Here is a 21,880-nt window from a genome sequence, read left to right as displayed (position 1 = left end):
ATGGTGGCGTGTGGTGGGGTGGGACTGCACCGTGTGAAGCGATGTTCTGAGGATGGTGGCGTGTGGTGGGGTGGGACTGCACATCATGAAGTGATGTTCTCAGGATGGTGGCGTGTGGTGCTGTAGGGAAGGCTTGACTTTCAGGTCTGGTTCCCACAGAGCAGATTCAGGTCTCAAAGATTGCACAGAGGCAGTGACAGTGAGTTCCTAGATCACTTAGGGAAACCCTGAGAGGAGCCCTCGGTCTACACTAGGGATCTGGGCCCATCTTACTTGGACCGCAGGAATTGTGAGGCCCCAGGAGACACAGTTCAAAAACAGAAGAGCATTTAAAGTGTTTCTGCCTGTACAGGCAGCTTTGCCAGACCTTGCTGAGAGCGTTTGGACAAATGACGACACCACGTGTTCCCTTCCTGGGCAAGACACTAGGCTGGCGGAGGGGAGTTCCAACATCTCCCGGGGACACTGTGTTTCTTTAGGCAAGATCTGTCCCTAAAGGCTGTTTCTCTGTTAAGGCAAAGCCCTGGGAACTTCGAAAGCCAAATGAGGAAGGCCAAGGTGGCAGGCGGGCTGCTGGTGGGGAGCAGCCGCCCTCCGTCATTGCTTCCGAGGCGCCCAAGGCACTGGGGACACATCTAACCTAACTAGGCGAGTTGTGGGAATCCAGCCTGTTTCATCCTGGTCTGCCCTGGGGGGACACTGCTCTTTGATGGGGACTTGAGGATGGTTGAAGAGATGGATAACTTAGAAGCTGGGCTAAAGAAGGGGTCAGCATCTGTTCTGGCTGGATAGGATAAATCTAGTCCTCTGTTATAAATTATTTTGCCTCCTGGCAATCCACTACCTTTTCTCCAGAGCCCCTAAAACTAAAAATTTAAAGGAATAAATCTTTAGGGCCTTCTGGATCTCCCTGGAGAGTGCTATGTTTCAAAATGAGTGGATGCATTTCCAAAGTTGGAAACAATTTAGCAAAAATCAGAGCTGCAGAGGGCGATGGAGGAGACGTGTGGAGCTGCCCTGCTGCCCTGCTGCCCTGGGGCTCTGCTGCTCTGCATCCGCAGCCCTGGCAGGGAGGCACAGCAGCAGACTTGAATGTTTGGAACAGAAGGGGCCCCTGGAGGATCCAGCCTCCCATGTGGCACTTGAGGACTCCCAGCGAGGCCCAGCCCAGGTGCCCAGGTCTGCCTGACACTTGCTCACGCTCCGTACACTGCTCCTGTCCACTGCCAGGAAAACATTTTGTGCTTAGGACAAACTCAGGTTTCAGATGGCCTGTTATGCCCAATAAAATTGTACCAGACTTTATCACCCTGACCTCAATTAGTTAATTCCCTCAGCCAATACACACAGGTATCAACACCAAACTAAGCTGAAATTGTACTTAGAGCCAAAAATAAACCACCCGAGCTCCTGTTCCATCCTGAAGCTTTGCACTCATTGAAACCCACTGAAAAGAGCACTGTGACATTTTTTCCTCTGGTCACTGGATATTATCTATCACCATGACAGATTTATCAGATGGTTTTCTCAGGAACATGCAAAACTCTCCTATACATTTCTCAGCCATTGACCTTCTCCTACAATTGGCGGTGACCTTCGGAGGCCTGGGCATCTAGGGACCTTGTCTCCTCTATTAGAATTTCACGTAACTAGAGAAACTCCTAAGTTATTATAGAACAGTGGGCTGGGACCACAGGCTCCCTCTCAGCCCAGCCACCTAAGTCTCCATTCATTTCATGAAAAATCACCCCTGTCCTGTAGTCTGCACAACTGATTTGGGAAAAAACCCATTGCTCCTGCCCAAGACTGGTGAGTGATGGAAGCTGCAGACGGAGCCATTAGAGGAAGGGCTGGGAAGGGTCTCTTCCTAATGATCTGCCTCATTCGGGCTGCAGCAACTGTGCAATGACATTTTCTATCAAGGTCAGCTTTGTCCAAATACCAGGCAAGGTGTACAGGCTGTGTATTTGTCCCCAAAACAGGGAGGTTAAACACCACGTGCAGCCATGGTCAGAGTGTTTTAATTCACACATTCGTTTCTGCCTCAACTCAGGCCCCACCACTGGCTGTTTTCTCAACTGCCTCATCCCAGAAGACGGGGCATGCCGTGGTGGTGGGGTCCCAGGGAGGGAGAGAATTTGAGGGAAGCCCCCTGTGGAAGATGCCGGCCGGCCTTTGGGCCCTTCCACAGAGAACTGGTTCCTCTGTCAGGCACCCTAGGAGCCCTTCCTGCGTCACAGAAGGCGGGAACCCTGCAGTCTCCTGCACGACCAACAACCGCCCCAGGCCCCTTTGCTGTTTCTGGAACACCTTGACTATCTCTGCACTCCAGGGCACTGCAATAAGCTAACACAGTATCTCTGTTTACAAAACTAAACCCACAGGGAGGGAAGAGACTTGCCTACAGGCGCTTACAGGGCACAGTTAATAGGGATGAAGTTACCTCTAGTCTCTCCAGAGCTGAGACTAGAATGTGGGTTTCCATGAGCTTCCCATAGGGCAGGGAAGAGAGGACAGGAGAGTGGGGAGCACAGCGCTTCCTGCTCCTCCTAGAAGCCACCGTGCTGCCTGCTGACAGTTCCGAGAGCACACACGTGGCCTATTTTTGCCTCTTTCTTCCAAATTCCAACACCAGCAACCATGCTTCTCATGCCTGAGATGTGTATCTGGGGAGAGTGGCTTGTGCTAAGTGGGATTTGGCCGTGTCCGGGCGCTGGGTGTCATTGGCCACTGTTATCAGCCACCCTGGGTCATGGCCATCTTAACTCCTCAGACTGCAGATGGGGACCAGGGTGACTTCCTCAGATGCAGCTTGGGCCTGGACTCTCTATTTAGTCCCTTTATTTTACTTTTAAAGTTTAACCCCAGTGCTGTGGTGCTGTGGACCTGGGCTCGCTGGCCTTCTCAGCTTGTCCCCATTGGCCATCTCTTCCTCCCTCTCACCTGCCCCGGCTGTTCCCCCAGCCCGGGATGAGTCCTGCTGTTCCCTTCAGATCCTTCTTCCTCGCACAGAGAAGTGCAAAAGCCCAATCTAAAAAGCTTCCTCCTGTAAGCTATTCTACTATTCTTGAGTCACGGTGGTTGGCATTTTAAGAGTGCCACATAAGAAGAGATTCCACAGAATACTCTAAGGAAATAATTGCATACAGCCCTTTGTTTCTCAACTGCTTTAATCCTTCTCTGATACGGCCACCATAATTAAATGCAATATTCTGGATGTCGAACTAAAATTCACAGCTTTGATAAATATTAGGCGATTAAGCTATTTATAAAATATATAATTTGAAAATCTGGCATTTCACGTGCTGTGATTATTTCTTCTCTGTGAAGACTAAGCATTTAGCCATGTGGAAGGCACTGCCAGGAGGGGAAATTAACAAGGATGTTCAGTTGTGGGTTTCAACTGCTTCCACGTTCCTACGAGCTGAGACAAAGTCTCCTTGTGAAAGAGCAGAGTAAGAGAAGGATAAGCAAGAAAAGGAGGCAGGAAGGAAGTGCTGGAAGCAATGATTAGATGCTGGTTTGCAAATGCATCTCTCCCTCTGTGAATCACTTTCAGTGCAAAGCTGGGGCTGAGAGGCAGGGAGGGGCGCCCTACCAGGAGGTCCACCATGTTGGGCTTGTTGTTCCTCAGTGTCTTCACGGCATGGAACACGTCCACAGTCCTCTGGTGCCGGAGCATCTCACACACGATGCTGATGGCACAGAACGTCCCACTGCGGCCTCCTCCGTTCCTGTCATGAGAGAAACGAGAAGGTTGAGCCGCCCTCCCACCGTATCTCACACTTGCCATTGAACCCTGGTGAACTGGTAACATGAAGGGCTCTGAGGCCGGGTGCACCCCACCTGTGCTGACCCTTCCCATGACAGCAAGTGTGGCATGTCGGGGGCTGTGTGTGGCCCACGAGGCACCTGACTTGAGATCCTGTCCCTGCTTCACCTCAGCCCTAGATTATGTCACTGGATGTAGAACCTCATAGATGTTCTCTGCCCACAGCAGAGAATTCTCCATGAAAACACAGCTCACCTAGGGTCTGCCGGGAAAACTGGTGTGAAGAACGTGGGTCATGTTCTAAGGCACACATGGCCTTTTAAAAATTCTATTAGTATTTCATTATTCTCCTCTGAAACATAAAGGTTCTTTTAAAGTAAAACTTTTTATTTTGAACTCATTCTGGAAATGCAGAAATGTTGCAAAAATAGCCATAGAGCTTCCTTGTACAGCCACTTTCCCTGTGTGAACGCTTCATGTAGCCACAGCACAGGAAAGCAAAGCTTGGACAATCTATCATCTCAACTGTCCGCCTTAGCCAGATCTCACCAGTTTCTCCACTAACGTCCTTTTTCTGGCCTAGGCCATGGTCCAAGGTCCCACCCTGCCTTGGTTGGCCCATTGCCCTACTCTCCTCCAACCTGCAGCAGTTCCTCAGTCCTTCCTTGTCCTTCTTGAAATGCACCGGTCAGTCACTTTACAGAATCTAACACACAGATGGCGGAATGCAGAGGCAGGCAGTAGCCATGGTCCCAGCCACAATTTGAGAAGTCATGACATATAAAAGTAGACTCTCCTTTCATTTGGGAGATTGTGTGATGTTTTCTCATGATTAGAAACAACGTCAGACATTTTAGCAAGAAAACCACAGAAGGGGTTCATGTGCCCATCTGTCTTATTCCTGGTGAAGTCAGCCCTGCTCACTGGTGAAGATGGTGTCTGCTAGATTCTCTTGCTGTAGAGCTACTATCTTTTTCATTGTAGTTAATAAATATCTTGGGGGAAGATACTTTGGGACTATGCAAATATCTTGTTCCTCCTCAACTTTTGCCCACTGATGTTAGCAGCTGTTGGTGGATCTTGTCTGCAACAATTACTAATCCCTGTGGGTGTTTGTGTCCTTCTGAGTCGCCGTTTTTCACTCTCCTTCCACATGCCATGGTAAGAAAGAGCTATCTCCCCACCCCCATTAAATGATTTGCTTATTTAACTTATTGTTTATTTATATCAGTGTGAACCTATACAGTTTAATTTTATTCTGGGAGTTAAATTCAAAGGTATCAGTATTTATTTTGTTGTTCAAATTGTTCCAGCTTTGGCCGTTAGGATTTCTGTCACAGAAATGTTCCCGTGTTCTTTTCTGACAAACCTATATCCCTCTCTGAGCGTTTCCCTACCACCTCCTAGCACCACACGATATTCCAGGCTCATCCTGTATTTTTCATGCACCAGCTCTGCAGTCACCCTCTTCTCCAGGGAAATAACTGACCTTTCAATTTCATTTTTTAAAGTAAGCACACTATCACATGTAAAATAAACATTATTCTTTTAATATTATCAAATGTTTAGTCATTGTTCCAATTTCTCAGATTATTTCTTACAGTTTTTTTTAAAATAAAAAATCCACACATAAGCAAAGTCCACATATTGCATTTGGTTGGTAAGTCTTACAAATTTATTTTAATCTATAAGTTCGTCTTTGCTCGATCTTTTTTTCTTGGGAATTTATTGAGGAAATAGGGTCATCTGTCTCAGAGAGAGTCCAAAGTCTAGATTTGTCTAATTCACTGCAACTCTGTGGCAGCAGCTAACATGCTGCTCTCTGCCCCGTATTTTCTGTAGTTAGATTCAGGGCTGGATAAGAGTCTAGAACTTATTTCCTCATTTAGACCAGGATACCTTATGATTGTACTTTCATTAGAAAGTAAGCACAAGATATCTGTCTGTCCCTTGTTTTGTGATATTGGTAACTCTGTTTGGATGTCAGCTTGATCAGTCCATTATATAGTTCCAGATCAGCTTTTTAAATAAAGTCCATGACTAGTAAGTAGATATCTTAGTTAATTTCTACAAGTGCATACAGCTTGGAACCACTATGTAGAGGCAGCTGATACTGGATTTAATGTGTAGTTTCCTAAAAACAAATGTTGAATATGTTTTTGATGCTTATTGTTTTTTTTTTTGATAAAAACATAAAGTACCCATCAAGTGTTTTTCCTATTTAAAAACTGGGCTGTCTGTCTTTCCTGTGGACTTGCAGTACTTCTTAGACATTTTGGCTGAGTCCTTTGTTAGGCAGGCGTATCGCAGAACTCTCTTCCTGCTGCCTTGTTTTTTCATTCTCATGGACATCATTTGATGAACAGAAGGGCTTAATTTGAATTAAATCCAATTTATTAATATTTTCCTTTATGGCTAGTGTTAGGTGTCCTCGAGGTCATGAAGATTTTCTCCTATGCTTGCTTCTAGAAGCTTGGTTGTTTTGCTTTTCACCTTTTGGGTTTTGACCCATCTGGAAAAATTCCTGCCTGCCATGTGTCCAGACAGGCTTCCCCGCTGCCCTGAGTCAAGTTGCAGGCAGATCCGTGTTGTAAATCAGGCGGTGCTGAGGTGTACACCTCTGTTCCTGTGTTCTGTTCTAGGACTAGCATTAGTTTACTTTCCCCATCAGCTTTTCATCTCACACTTTCAGCAGCTGCTGCTGACCAGTGTCTAATTCATTATTTCCATAAACAGTTGCAAAATGGAGACATCTTAATTCTACCCACTGATTCTGGTTTTATTAGCTGGAAGATGCGTACAAAGAATAAGACTCCCTTTTCGCGTACCTGGGGCGCTCAAGGAAACCTTCAACTAACAGCACCTGCAGGTCTGGGTCTCGGGTAGGAGTCTGCCCGCAGCCACTAGGTGGCGCTACGCTACGCCGAATCCCATGCTCTTGCTGCAGAGAGGACCATGACAGGGGTTTCAAGGCATCCTTTCCTGGCCAGTACTAGGGGACGTTAATTTAAACGATTTTATTTCTTACAGATAAAGAAAACTTAGATTTATATTTATGAATGTAAATAAAAACAAACATGCCCACCAGGCCTCGGTCTCCCACTGCCCTGGTGCCGAGAGCGTTGAGGGTCTGCCCCAAGGAAACCACTGGGCTTTCACGTCGGGGAAAACGGCTTCCAAGGAAAAGTCAAGTTCAGCTCCGCGCCCTTAGCTCAGTGGGTAAGGAGCCGGCCACATATGCCAGGGCTGGCAGGTTCGAACTGGCCCGGGCCTGCTAAACAACAAGACAACTACAACAACAACAAAAAAAACAGCTGGGCATTGTGGAGGGCGCCTGTAGTCCCAGATACTTGGGCGGCTGAGACAAGAGAATCGCTTAAGCCCAAAAGTTAGAGGTTGCTGTGAGCTGTGACACCACAGCACTCTACCCAAGATGACATAGTGAGACTCTGCCTCAGAAACAAACAAACAAAATCAAGTTCTCTCGTCAGAGAGACGGGGAGATGCTGCACAGACAGGCGAGAGGGCAGAAACAACTCCGACTACGGCTACCGGACAGCCGGCTGCTGCAGCGGTCACGGGGAAGGGGCGCAATTGTTTAGAGTCACAGCTGTCTCCTGGAAGAGTGTTGTCTAAGGAGGGTAGCGACTGGGGGCCTTTGTGTCTGTCCCTCAGGCCGGTCCTGTAGCCTCAGCTTCCTCTAGTCACTAGTAACTCTGCCCTGTGGGTTAAAGCATTGGCCCTGTTAGAATGCTGCTAACCCAGGGAGTAGGCTGGGCTAGGGGTCTTGGTGCTGGTGCGTGGTTATGGTCTGCCGATGTTGGTGGGGTTTTACCTGTGAATTAATTTTTTACTATTTTAGAAAAACATGGTAGATCTAATACCAATGAACTAAAATGTCAATTTTCTGTGCTGGGATTGTATCTCAGAGTGGGGAATCGCTTATCCTATTCTGATCACAGGTCATATCTGGCTTTGAGAAATAGATGTGGGGATGTGAATTGTTAATTCTTTTTGCCACTTTCTTAGTAGAGATGTTTTTACAGTGCTGAGTCCATGAGAAGGAAGAGGGAGGTACTAAGTGGAGAAAGGCTGGGTTAATAAAATGCTTTTCAGAGGACAAAGTATTGGGACTTCCAGTTGAAGACAACTGTGAGTAGATTCCTAAACTTCTTCCAAAGGAACAGCAGTTTCCTGCAGATGAGACACTGCCATTTTTGATTAGCAGAGAAGCAGGGCAGAGGTGAGGACTTCTGGGAGGCTTTGCAGGCCCTGGATAGGGGTGGCGTTGCACAAGATCTGGGCTCTTAGTGAAGAGCACCCGTGTCTTTAGCTAAGTTGGCCACTTCAACTAGGGTTCATCTGCTCAGGATAAAACTTTACATTTCCTTCAACTCGGGAGAGATCTCCCTATGTGCTTCTAATGACACTCCACACTCACATGCTTATACTTTAAATTTCCACAAATTCTCTAACCATCTTCCTTAACTGCCATGACTTTTTTTTTTTTTTTTAGACAGAGCCTCAAGCTGTCCCCCTGGGCAGAGTGCCATGGCATTACAGCTCATAGTAACCTCCAACTCCTGGGCTCAAGCGAGTCTCCTGCCTCCGCCTCCCAAGTAGCTGGGACCACAGGCACCCGCCACAACGCCCGGCTATTTTTTGGTTGCAGCCGTCATTGTTGTTTGGCAGGTCCAGGCTGGGGATTCGAACCCGCCACCTTAGGTGTACGTGGCTGGCGCCTTAGCCGGTTTAGCTATAGGCGCCGAGCCAACTGCCATGACTTTTTAATTGTCTGTTCCTTTAAGCCAATTCCAGCTGGTTGGTTAGTTACGTATCATTGCCAAGGAGCAAATGCAGGTGGAAGTGCTTTGGAAAGCATGGCATCCTCCGCTCGGTGGCTCTCAACTTTACTGTCTCAATACACTGAAATTGTCTGGGTCCCCAGTGAGTTTCAACTGGTGTGCTGCAAAAATTTTTACAGATTATTAATTATTTTCAAAAGAAGTTCAAAGCACAGTAAGTATATTCTTTTTGTTGCATTTTGATCAACATAATTTAAGTGTGCTGCTGAAGTTTAACTACAGGTTCAAGTGTGCTGTGAGATAAAAAAGGTTGAAAAACACTGCTCTAAGAGTTTAAAAAAATCCACATCTGCATCCCACTCCCAGAGATTTTGATTTAATGGGTTTGGGTGTGGCCTGGGTGATTTTTGTTTGCGTGTTTGAGGTTATTTTGTAGCTCTTTAAACAACTGTCAGTGTACAGGTAGGGTGGGTGCCATCTATACGCTCACATTTCAGCATCTGCTGAACCGCAGGCCTAGACATCACACTCTGGAGACACTGGCTCTAACTGAAGCCTCCCAATATAGACCCTCCCTAGCAAAAATCTCTCTTAAAATCCACAAAGAAAAAAAAAAAGAAACTGTTCCCCTGAAGCCTCTGACATGATTTCCAATAGAATAATCACGTGATGTGACTGCTACACAGCTCTGGCTGGCGGGGAGGGAGCCCTAATTTTCAGTATTTGCTGGTTTTTGAGGTATCTACCTCTACTGTGGATGACCTTAGGTTACTGACAGTTTAACAACAGCTCAGAAAATTCCTGAAAACTCTCAAGAGCCACTGGGAGCCCCCTGAACCCACCCTGGTTTATTTCTTTGTTGTTGTTTTTCAGGACAGGTGTCCCAATCACAGGGTTGATGCTAATTTCTACAGCAATGACATGCCAAATATACACATCTCATTGCCTAAAAAGCCACCTGAACCCTGAGTGTACTGACGCTCCCTTTACCCAGATCTGCTTATTTCCTCCCCATTCATGGTGAAACAAAAGACAGAGGAACAGGAGGCAGAAGCGACTGGGCCTGGTGGCTCTGAGCCGAGTGCTCTCTCTGGCCAGCACTTACAAGCAGTGCACCACGGTGCGGCCTTCACCACCGTTGTATTCCTCCTGCCACTTGTCCACTTGGCGAATTAGCTTCAGGAAGGAGCGCTTCGACACTGGTGTGTCCCTGTACATCGGCCAGCCCAGGAACTGGAATTGCTGCACCATCCGATATCCATCTTGGGGCTACAGAGAATCAGGCCAACAATGAGAGTATGGAAAGAGACAGGCAGGATTCACTAGTGAATTCCAGGGGCTGATTCCACCTAGTTGATCTTCACATTTTTAAAGGAGAGTCCTGTCTACCAACAACAAAGGTAGCTTCTACTTGCCTGAAGAGTTAAGATTTCTAATCTTGGACTGCTATAAAAAAACAGGTGTTTTCAATGACAGGCCATTGGCCTGTAATCCTAGCACTCTGGGAGCCAAGGTGGGAGGTTCGCTTGAGCTCAGAAATTCAAGACCAGCCTGAGGAAGAGCAAGAGTAAGACTCCATCTCTACTAACAATAGAAAAAATAGCCAGGAGTTGTTGTGGGCACCTATAGTCCCAGCTACTTGGGAGGCTGAGGTCAGAGAATCACTTGAGCCCAAGAATTTGAGGTTGCTGTGAGCTGTGATGCCACAAGACGGTACCGAGGACATGTGAGACTGTGTCTAAAAAAAAAAAACGGCAGGCCAGACAAATCCGAGTGAAGCAGAACACTTACTATTTCGGAAAAGCCAAGTGAAAAATAACACAACACCTGAGCATTGACCATATTGTGTGTTAAGTGGTAAAATGGTTTTAATTACAGGTAAATTAAAGGTGAGGAATAATTTATAACTTGGAGATGTTTGTGAGCCCAGCATGATGGAGATCACATAGTATTTTCCTGTGAGTACAGTGTGGTTTTGCTTGCTGATGTGACTCTTAGACAACAGTAGTTACTTAATCTTTATTCATAATTTAATGGAATTGCAGAATTCTAAAAAGTGTTACTCAACTTATGTTATAAAAGGGACAACAGAAAAAAGATGATTTCGTATCTTGTGTAGCAACCTGCATGGATTTGGAGAATATTCTAAGTGCAGCATCACAAAAACGGAAAAACAAGCATCACGGTACTCAGTCCTAAACTGGAACCAGATTTAACAACTATACGCTCGTGTGCCAGGAAAAACTCAATTAAATTCAAGTGGGGGGAGGAGGGAAGGGTTGGGTAAATTGTGAAGGACACACTTGGACTTCAGCCTTATACAAGCACACTATGTAACCTAATCATATGTACTCCAATACTAACCTGAAATTAATAAAAAAGCAGCAACAGCTTTGCTTTGATGGTGGCCAGCCACCGGTAGCAGCATGCGACATAGGTGACCACTGTCTTCCTCTCAGTGTGCTTTCTTCACCATGGGCATCTGCGCCCTCACAGCTGTCCCGCTCCACCTCCGCGGCCCCTGTCCCAGATCAGAGGAGCAGCCCTCACGCTTCTCCGACTCTTACTAGATTTCACTCAGTCCTTCCATCCTGAATTTCCCTCTCATGAGTTTAGAGGCCCACTGATACTCTCATAGTCACCCTGTGCCTGGTGTGTCCAAAACTGAGCTCCAGACAGGCCTTCCCACCCGCCCTCACCCTAAAGGATCCTGTCCTGGTAGAGGCCTTCACAATCAGCATCAGGACCATTGTCCTAGTCCCCAGGACACAAAGCCTGTGAGTAGCCCTGACTCCCTGGGGCCCTGGCTGTACCTGCAGATCTCTTGGCACTCTTGTTCTACCCTCCACCTCCCCTGCTGTGCCCTCCGTCATCATTCTTCACCAGGATGACCCCAACAGCCTCCTGGGAGTCCCTTCTCAGAAGGGGGCCCAGAGTGCTGCTTTCAAAATGTGGATTATGCCATGTGATTCTACTCAAATGCTTCCTTGTTCTCTCAAGGCAAAAGCCTGAATGCTAGCGAGCAGGGCTGCGAAGCCCTCCTCAGGACCCTCTTTCTTTCCAGGGGAACTACATCTGTCATGGGCCATGCTGGCCTTGCTGTCTGCTTCTGTGCTCAGCCATGCCAGCTGTCTACTGCTCACCAGGCAGGGCCCCGGGGCTGCAGGACCTCTGCACTCAGGCGCTCGGCCTGAAACAGCTCCCAGGGGACATCAGCAGAGACTAACACAGCCACGTCTCCTCCCTGTGCAGGGCCCTCGCACTTTCCACCCTCCTTCTTTCCTGTAGCAGTTATCACTTCCTAACAGACTACACGGGTGACTATATCTGCTATATCTATTTTTTTTTGCTTAACCCAACTTTGCTCAGGCCCCGTACCCCCTAGGCCCACCGTGTACTTCCTGTGAAGTCCAGATTTGGCAACCCCTGCCAAGTCAGTTCAGCCCCACCTTGATGATATCCAATCACCCTAGAGATCCCATGAGGCTCCTCATGCTCCCCAGACCCAGGTGGTGTCTGGTCACCCTGGCCTGTGTTCAACAAGATTCCTGTGAGGTGGGTTTAGCCAGAGCCCCTCACCCCTGACATGTGCTCTTAGTAACTTTCCATCTGCTGACCCCCACACTGTGCTCCACAGCCATAAATTCCCAGTGCCGTATTTGTGTTAAGCCCAGGCTCTTTCCCTAATGGTAGGACCTGTGCAGTGGCCCCTGTTTTTGCACCTACGGAGGTGGTCCTGAATGAAGTCTCTGCCTTACTGTGCTTTAATAAGTATCACCGAATGTTTTCTTCAACAGTCTCTCCACTAGAATGTAAGTTCCCTGAGGTCAGGAGCTTTGCTTTTTTGTTCACTGATGTATTCCAAACTCCTAGACCAGTGACTGACATACATGAGTACTGTAAATAGGCAATGAGTGAGAAGTCGGAATACAAAGCAGGACAGGCCCGGCGCTTACCCTGGCTGCGTTATAAATACGGAATATCCTACTGATGATGTCCTCTTCCAAATCTGCAGACACAAACTCCACTTGGATGGGGCCATGTCTGTGTACTCCATTCTCTGGCCAGTACTGTGGACACAACTGAATTCAAACATAGACATACAAGGTTAATTATAAGAGTAGTGAATTTACTCCTACCAGCTGGGATAAGGTTGGCATCGGCATTCAGTAATTCCTGACTTCACTAATTCCCTTTGTTTTCTCTCTTTCTTTTCCCTGTAGCAAATAAACTTGTACTTTCTTGTTGTCTGTTCCTCAACTCCACCTGTCCTCCTCCTATAAGGTAATTTTCTCAGAAAGCATCTTTTAGCCACAGATTCCTGCTTTCCAAGGAAGTCACGCAGATGATGGTCAATGCATCCCTTTGTGAGACCTCTTTTGCAGGCCCTGAGGGCAATGCTATGCGTGTCCACCAACCCGCAAGGTCCGTAAAGTGGCAGCACACAGATCTGTCAATGCCCAGGTCCACCCGCAGCTGGCCGGGCTCGCATGGTACTTTATAATCGCTGTTGGGAATAAGGCTATTTTGTGACAAGGTGCAGAACTGGGAACAGTGTAGGGCTGTTTTCATGGTCTGGTCCAAACTCTCCCAGCTCTGTACTAGAAAACCTGGTGCAATGACAATTAATGTTTTACTCTTTAACCTAGAGATGGCTTTCATGAAAACATGATTTCCTGGAGTCTAAAACTCCAGGTACTGGTGGCACTGAGTAGCTAGAACTTCTGCATGAACACAAAGCAGGACTGAGGTGGTGGGAGTGGTGCTGGGCATGGTGGCTTATGACAGAGGTGCTTCCATTGCCACCACGCCACAAAATTCCTACAAGTGGAGAGACTCAGGCGGGAAGAACTCCTAAGATCTTGTCTCTTTCAAAACCTTTCTTAAAGCCCTGAAGCCTTAACAAGCATTTAAAGTTTGCAGTTAAACTTCCTTTGGGACTGGTGTTCCAGTGACTTTTCTGCAGTGGCACCTACTTTTATCTTTCTGATTTACCTGAGGGCTTGTGGGGAGGCAGGAGGAGGAAGCTGCTTCCTTATGTCACAGCCTATTTCTATTGGACCAAGAGCAGATGAAAAACACATCACCCTATTTAAAGTAGAATCATCTTCAATCTTCTCTCTTGTCTCTGCTCCAAACCATCAGCTAATTTGCTAAAGTAGAATCACAAGGAGAATCCACTGGTTGAGGTGGTTGTTGTTGTTGTTTTGATGACTTTTATTTTCCAAAGGATCAGGGTCCTCACACTTTTTAAACAGGGGGCCAGTTCACTGTCCCTCAGGCCATTGGAGGGCCGGACTGTGGGCCCTGGGACGAGTCAGCTGCTAAGCAGGACAGGCAGTGGCAGCAAAAACACCTGGCGGGCCAGATAAATGTCCTAGGCTGGCCACATGTGGCCCATGAGCCAGAGTTTGAGGACACCTGTAAAATCTTACTGTCAAAGATTGCAAAGAGTAATGTATATCCAAGATTGCAAGATCATTTTCAGTTAACTGTGGACCAAATGAAGCAGCAATCTCTCTCTCTGTTACAAACAAGTTAAGGGTTAGGGCGTTATGATTAAGAATAAAAGTATGATAACTAAGGCTATGTTAGCTCAGCCAACATTTATATAATGTATGTTATAAATTACACTTATTTAGTTTTAAGTACTACTTCCATGAAATTTTTCCTTCTTCACCAGTGTTTCCTGGTGACAAGTCATAAAGCTGCCTTGTCAAATAATAGCATGTCGATGTTTATTTATTTATTTTTTGATACCCAGGGGTACCTACTATTAAAATTAATAAGACATCGTGATGGGAAGCCGAGGTGGTAATGAAAGCCATAGCATGCACATCTGAACCATTCTGCCCACTTTTCTACGACTCAGCTAGCATCGCTTTCTTCTCTCTTTTCCCATCGAAGCTCCTGATTAAAAGCTTGTCATTTACACCAAAGAAATATGAGTGGTGCGGCTGGCACTGCCTCTGGCACATTCATTCTACTCTCTGCCCAAGCAAACCGTGTAGAAAATGGCTTAAATGGTGCATAGCACGCCCGTGAATCGGACCTATAAATACTTAAAATAGTTGAGTGCTATTCTCGTACAATTGCAAAGCCTTTATGTTCAAATGCTCAGTTTAGTGTTCACTAAAAGACTGAATCCCAGGAGCCTCTTTTCTCTCACTCTGAAAATCAGCTCTGTCTGCTGAATCGAAGCTGAGTCCTTTTGTTTCTCCTACCACCAGTCAGCCAAGGCTTGGTTTGAGTCCAGATAGTTCAGGTTTAAAACACAGCTTTAGAATCCAAATGTGGATGTTCAAAAGAACTCACTAGAATCAGTGATGTCTTTAATTCACTAATATGAACAAAAATGGTCTATCACAACATTTTAAGATTCACATTAGGAAAAATACAGAATGATTCCTTATCCCAGAACTGTCTGGGACTAAAGAATCTAAAGAATTAGTGTGCTAAAGAATTAATGCAATTTCACCCTGGCACTGTAAGTTAGAAAATCAGGATCCTTGGTTCTATTTTGAGCTGTGTCTTTGAAACTCCCCAAGTCATAGCATCTGCTTGTCTTTATAAATGGCTACAATCTAACCTTCTGAGAACATCAGTGGAAAAGGATTCTAAAATATTTAAGCTTCTTAAGCCAAAAGGACTGGATGAGAGCAAAGACTGCCATTATTATTTCATTAACTAGCTTTCAGGTGAGAGCTTTGGAAATATAATACAATGCCTTGAATATAATTAAAAACTTATAGAACTGAATTAAGTGTCTTTGGCATTTATGGCAGATTGATGGCAACAAAACAGATTTGAGGAAGGAAAATCTTGTCCAGTTTGGATGCTGACATGCTTCAGACCTTTCAACAAGTTTATTCTTAACACAAAGTTCAGACTCTCTGTAATGCCCGCTGTCCTGGTGGGTAACTCTGTGACTGGTACAGCCACACCCCAAAGGGCCCCTGTGCTAATGCTCACCTGACAACTCCCTTTAAGAAACCACTTCTACGTCCATTACTAACACCAAGTTCATCACTTTCCAATTCTTTCTCTTTCTGTGTTTAAGGGGAGCTATGCAAAGGCCCCATTTTTCCTTTCTCTCTCTTCTTTTTTAAAGCAGTGTCTCAGTCTGTTGCCCTGGGTAGAGTGCTGTGGTATCATAGCTCACAGAAACCTCAAACTCTTGGGTTCCTTGCCTCAGCTTCTCCAGTAGCTGGGACTATGGGTGCTCACCACAATGCCTGCTAGTTGTTTTTTTATTTTTAGTAGAGATGAGGTCTCGCTTTTGATTAGGCTGGTCTCAAACTCCTGAGCTCAAGTGATCCTCCCACCTCGGCCTCCCAGAGTGCTGGGATCACAGGTGTGAGCCACCACACCTGGTCCCAAAGCCCCATTTCTTATGCTGAGCTTCTCTTACCCCAAGTCTCAGACTACACCCACGAGTTGATGAGACTAATTGCTATCCCCCCAAGTTGCCTGCCCATCTCCTCTCACCCTTCTGGGTGGATCATCTCTACCTGTGGGCTCCAGGTGAGCTATGCCAGGGAGCACACAGTAGCCCCAGAGATGGGCCTTGGCTATATTGTGCCGACGTCCTTTCTCCTCTGTTGTCTGCTTTCAGCTCTGTGATGGTCAGCTCCCTGCTAAGCTTTGACTCTGTCTATGACCTTGAAAACCTCCAGCGGGTATTGCCATATTTTGGGAACATCCCAACTTCTGATACTGTCTAATCCTGTCATTCACTTCCACTGTCAATGATTTCACCCTGTATTTTTGGTTTTCAACCAACTTTGTGTTCTAACCCCTACTCACCCGATTTCTAACACTTATGTTTTCAAATGGCACTTGAGGTCTGGTACGGAGGCCTGCACTTCTCAGGTGCAGATTCAATGTGTAAACAAACTCGACCCAGCTCAGACTGCAAGAATTCCCTGGTCTCACCTGGGCAGGATCCACATCATTTAGCATAACTACAGATGTGCAGTGATAATCCAGGACCAGTCTCCAAAAGTCTTTGACTGTGTTTGGCAAAGGATGCTGGGTAACTATGAAAGCTGAAGGCTGTTTATAGCTCTGCAAACACAAATAAGAAAGAACCAGATTAACCCGGAAAACGTGAAGGGAGGAAGCTAAGTTATTTTGTACACATGGAAACCTGTGGCACAAAACACTGAACAAATTCAACAGTTGTTGAATTCTATCATTGTCAGCACCAAAATAGAGTAAGTATAAATTTATCTGCAGAATAACAATGATGGAATATTCTCATTTTGATGCCGAGAAAACTTAATAAGTATCTCATAACCAATTTTCTTTCATATTTCTTGTAGAAGTACAATATCAAATATATACATAATTATCTTAATGAAGAAAATGTAACTTTAAAAATTATGCATAATTAAAACAGTTCTGCTTTTTCCAAAGTGTTTGCTTGTCATTTGTATGTGTGAGGGTGTTACTCATGCCTACCATAAAGGATACACATGCTTTTTACAGCTCTGGGGAGCTTCAAACAATTTTAGTACTATTTTATGATATGACACCAACAGAATTGAAATTTCTCTATTACCAGTGAAAATACCCATTCACTTTTCTCATCAATTGAAGAGCAAGACGTAAACAAACTGACAGTTTGAGTAACGAGTTGTATTTCTCCCCATGTTAATTACAACCCAAATTAGGAGGAAAGTGAACTCTATGAATACTGCAAGCAATATTAACCCATCTTCCTGCCACGGTGACTTGAGAGCTGTCTCTCGCTCCTGCCAGCAGGTTAAAGCCTTCCCTGCTCAGAGAGGAGCCGCACCATGTCTCATTTATCAATACTCCTGCCCAGACTGGCAGTCTCTAATAGACCAAGTATGTCAGCCCTGACACGAAAACACACGTGGAATCCGAAATTGACTTCTGTTAAAAAAATAGTTTGCATCTTAACAAACACAGGATGGGCAGAGCTGGAAGGCCCTGGGCTTGCCCCCATGGAGAGCTCGCCCCCATGGAGAATTGCTTCCTTCCGTGGAAGGGCAGCGGCTTACGTCCATCAGGGCAGCGTTGATATAGTTGCTGCTCTCGCCGTCGATGGTGATGAGGAAAGGCAGGCAGCGGTCCGGGGGCAGGATGTCCATGCACCGGTTTTTCTCGTGGTTCCGGGGCAAAAGCGCGATGCTGCAGTCTTCCACACGCAGCGTCGGCGTCACCATGTTTAAGGTCTAGGCGACAAAAGGCAGGCACGTGGGGAAGAGAATGCTTGACAGTAAGTGTGGCTCAGGTCAGCATTTAAAAGATGCACATTTCCTGCAGCTCATTGTAAGATGGCCCTCCCCCAACCCCCGTAACATTCCCCCTCCTCAACACCCCACAGTTGAATTTTTTATTTCTCTTTTCTCTCCTTAGATTTTGTCCACAGACAGTGCTTATCTGACATAGGGGCCAAAGGCAGAGGCATAAGGCCACTGTAGGTCCCAGAGATTGAGAGCCATCCAGTCCCACTAGCTGGATACCCAGGGACCTGGGAGGTAAGAGGTAGGGAAGGGATCGGCCCACAGTCAGGTACCTTTACACAAAATCTGAGTATTAGGAATGCAATGAAGACTATGGTCCAGAAAGTGTTTTCCACACATACTTTTGTGGCATGACTGTGCCCCTGCTTCCACTATGGAAAGGAAGTCTGCTTTCAAAGGGACAGGGTGGTGGAAATGGCTCTGTTAGACTAGTAGTTCTCAACCAGGCAGTTCTGCTGCCCAGGGGATGTTTGGCACTGCAGACAGCGGGTGTATGGAGCCCAGTGACATCACATGGGAGGCCCCTGCCACCAGATCGTCCAGCCCAAAATATCCCAAGTAAGGAACCCTGTATTGCTTCAGGGCCCAAGAAGGCACTTTTAAGATACTTCTTAAAGGGCAAAGGCATAGTCAGTGCCTCCCTGGAACGTCACTTACCCGGAATTCCTCTTTAATCTGACTCGAATTCGTCTGCGGATCCAGTTTGTTCATGTCGTAATACAGAGACCTGACTTGGGAAGCGGGGACAGAGGTATCTCCACAGAGGCAGGCTTCCAGGATGGCATCGTGGATGAACACATATTGCTCCTGGAGAAGCAGATGTGCTCGTTAGTGACAGAGAAATCAAGGTAGCCTCAGAGAAACGTAGGAGGAGGAAAGAGTGCCTGCATTGGCCCACGTCAGCAAAATGCATCTCCCAGAGAGAGGGACAGGTGAGGACCGGAACTCGGGAGATGGGTGCTCGGTGCAGAATATCACTCAGCTTCATTAAAACCACCCAGATGCTGGTACCAGCCACAGCAAGTGCCGCCACGCTGCAACTGTGGCTAAAGTGCCTTGTAATTCTGATCCCACTGATTTGGAACTCAGTATTTCAGATGAGGAATGAGCAGAATTGTATCTGTATCTAATAGAGGATAAGATTTGCTGACCAAAATAACTGTGCAAAGAAGGTCTACAGAAACTTGACATCACTAGGAAGACAAAGAGTTCTGAATTCTTACAACTAGTTACTTCACTTGAAAACAGTAATTAATGAGATAATTATGAAAGCTCTTATAAGCACAGAGAAGAGCTCTTGTATGCACAGTAAGTGCACAGGTGAACTGTACATACGCACACTAAGTCCACAGGTGAACTGTACATACATACAGTAAGTCCACAGGTGAACTGTACGTACGTACAATAAGTCCACAGGTGAACTGTATGTATGTACAGTAAGTCCATAGGTGAACTCTATGTCCACACAGTAAGTCCACAGGTGAACTCTATGTCTGCACAGTAAGTCCACAGGTGAACTGTACGTACACACAGTAAGTCCACAGGTGAACTGTACGTACCTACATTAAGTCCATAGGTAAAAAACATGGAGCCTCTAATTCTGGCACTGACTTCCCCTACAATTAATTAGTAGAGTTTTACTATATTTATTATTGATCTTTAATTATATGAGATGTTAAGAAAATCCCTTATTACTACTAATTTAATCTCTCTATATAACTAGGACTCTTAATTCTCAAAAACAACCCAGCCCTACCAAACAACACCTCAAAAAACAAGATCGTCTGAGAAAATGCGTGTGGCAACATTTGATCAAGTGTAAAGTACATCAAAAAATAAATTATTATTATCTTTAAAACACAGTATCTCATACTAAGGAGAAGAGAACATGAAAGTAGCACTTATAGTTTCTGCTATTTTTATGATAGCTAAAAAATTGGGAGATTAGGGTTTCTAGAGGCTTTTGTAAACTTTAATGCACAATTTAAATGTAAAGAGTTCTTATTATTCTTCGTTCTACTTCAGGAATCATTTTCTAGGTAGTGGGTTAACGCCTACTTAAGCAATCAGTATTAGTAAAAATATGAACGTACTAAGAACAAGATGTAATACTTTATCTCAAAAAGTTAAATTCCTGATATACCTTGAATTTCAATTTATGGAATAACCAGTCATCATAGATTACTGGTACAAAATGGGCAAATTCCCAAGATGCCAAGGCCCTGGGCAGAATTTCCAGGGACAGGCGGCTACTGTTCTTTCCAGCACCCCCGAGGAGAACAAAACACACAGAGGCAACGCTAAAGCTGCCGGGCCAGTGCTGCTATTCTCAGGAGCGGCCTTGCTCTAGTTCCCAGTGAGTTTAAGAGACACAATAAAAGGAAATGGTACCGGAACACTCCATACAGGATGCTTCATGGTCCCGTGACAGAAAAATGTGCAAATTTAGGCTCTTGGCTATAGATTCTGTTACCTGGAAAACTCTTGACTTTTTTTGTTTGTTTGTTGAAAGGAGAGAGAGAGAGAAGGGGGACTGGAAGGAGAAAAGAAAGAAGAAATGGAAGGAAGGGATGGACAAGGGAGGAAGGAAGAAAAAAGGGAAGGAGGGAGGGAAAGAATGAGGGGAGAAGGGGGGAGGAGGGGCGCCAGCCAGGATGCCCTTGCAGAGATAACTGCCTTGTCCTTGGCTCTGGGAGGTGGGGCTGCAGGAGAGACGCAGAGAGCAGGCCCCGGGGTGGGGAGCAGCAGTACCTCCGTCTGCACCATGTTCACCCTCCGGGACCGCAGCTCCCGGACGCAGTTGTAGATGTCTACCACCCCTTCCCTTTCAGCCATGTCCAGCATGATATCGATGACGATGAAGCAGCCGGTCCTCCCGGCACCAGCACTGAATGAAAAGAAGGGTCTGTCAGCAGAGGGAAAAGGCCCACTGTGCTGCCGCTGCTACTTATAAAAGGTTTTATGGAGGTGAGATTCACATAACATAAAACTAATCTCCTTAAAAGGTGCAATTCAATGGCATTTAGTCTGTTCATGGTGTTGTGTAACCAGCACCATGTCAAGTTCTAAAACATGTTCACCAGCCCCAGAGGAGACCCCGCACCCAACACCCACGGCGTTTCCTCCGAGAGGGGCAGCTCTGCTTACCTGCAGTGCACCACCAACGGGCCTGCATTGGGCGGGCTCTTGGATTTGACCTGCCGGACAAATCCCAGCAGGCCAGTGGCATGGTAGGGGACCCCATGATCCGGCCAGCCAGTGAAGTGAAACTGTCTGATCTCTCGGATTTCATGAACACCTCTCTGCATTGGTTGGTCAGCCACAGCACAGGAGAGAACAAGGGAAAACAAATTATAAGCTACAGCAGCCTGGGGAGCGGAAAGCACCCCCGAGTGGTTGTTAGGGGGAAAGGGCATCCTTAGACCCCACACACAATTTGGAAGGAAAAACTGAGGAGGATGTTTGTGGGTTGAGAGGGGAGGTGCTGTTTGGGGAAAATGCTAATTGACATGGGCAATTCCAGCAAATGGATGGATCTGCTGGATTCTTTGAAATTCCTTTCTAAAAAGTAGACTCTGTTAAAAGTTTGTGTTGCATAGATCATGAGGTGTGCTGATAAGGTGAAAGCCCACAGAGAAAGGCACAGAACAGGGACCTGAAGGCATTAAGGGTTCAGCTACTGTGACCCAGGACCCTTATTCTGGCTCCTCACACCCTGGTGTCTCTGCACCAGCCACTGTGCCTGCTCAGGTAACACCTGCTGCATGAACAAATGAGGACGACTTTCCAATTGGATATGGCAGAGGACTCATTTTCATTCACAGCCCATTTGTTAGTTTGACTTTTTAATGTGGATAGACATTAAACCCATTCATCCCCTCAAGATCAACCTGAGTGACTATAATGCCCTAGGCCTTGACTAGGGCTACAGAAACGTGTGGCTGGCACAGACTGCTGTGGGCACAGTCTACCGTGGGGAACAGGCACATAAGCCAGTAGAAACCATCAGAATCCAGAAGCATTTCTGC

General features: G+C 46.2%; 1 protein-coding gene across 1 annotated transcript in view; it reads right to left on the bottom strand.

The window, feature by feature from the left end:
- Positions 1–21,880, bottom strand: part of PTPRM (protein tyrosine phosphatase, receptor type M) — a 562,994-nt gene that overhangs the window by 26,007 nt on the left and 515,107 nt on the right. Inside the window, exons 22-29 of the mRNA XM_012812183.2 lie at positions 21,000–21,154; positions 20,604–20,739; positions 18,510–18,659; positions 17,607–17,780; positions 16,513–16,644; positions 12,534–12,659; positions 9,683–9,846; positions 3,599–3,734 (exon numbers count right to left, since the gene is read on the bottom strand). Coding sequence (XP_012667637.2) covers positions 3,599–3,734; positions 9,683–9,846; positions 12,534–12,659; positions 16,513–16,644; positions 17,607–17,780; positions 18,510–18,659; positions 20,604–20,739; positions 21,000–21,154 — 1,173 coding nt within the window. The remainder of the gene's footprint in view (positions 1–3,598; positions 3,735–9,682; positions 9,847–12,533; positions 12,660–16,512; positions 16,645–17,606; positions 17,781–18,509; positions 18,660–20,603; positions 20,740–20,999; positions 21,155–21,880) is intronic.

The sequence above is a fragment of the Otolemur garnettii genome, unplaced genomic scaffold, assembly GCF_000181295.1.
Source record: "Otolemur garnettii isolate 467f Iridium unplaced genomic scaffold, OtoGar3 scaffold00193, whole genome shotgun sequence".
Taxonomy (NCBI): domain Eukaryota; kingdom Metazoa; phylum Chordata; class Mammalia; order Primates; family Galagidae; genus Otolemur; species Otolemur garnettii.
Note: the sequence above shows the minus strand (reverse complement) of the source record. Positions and strands in the feature narration are given on the sequence as shown.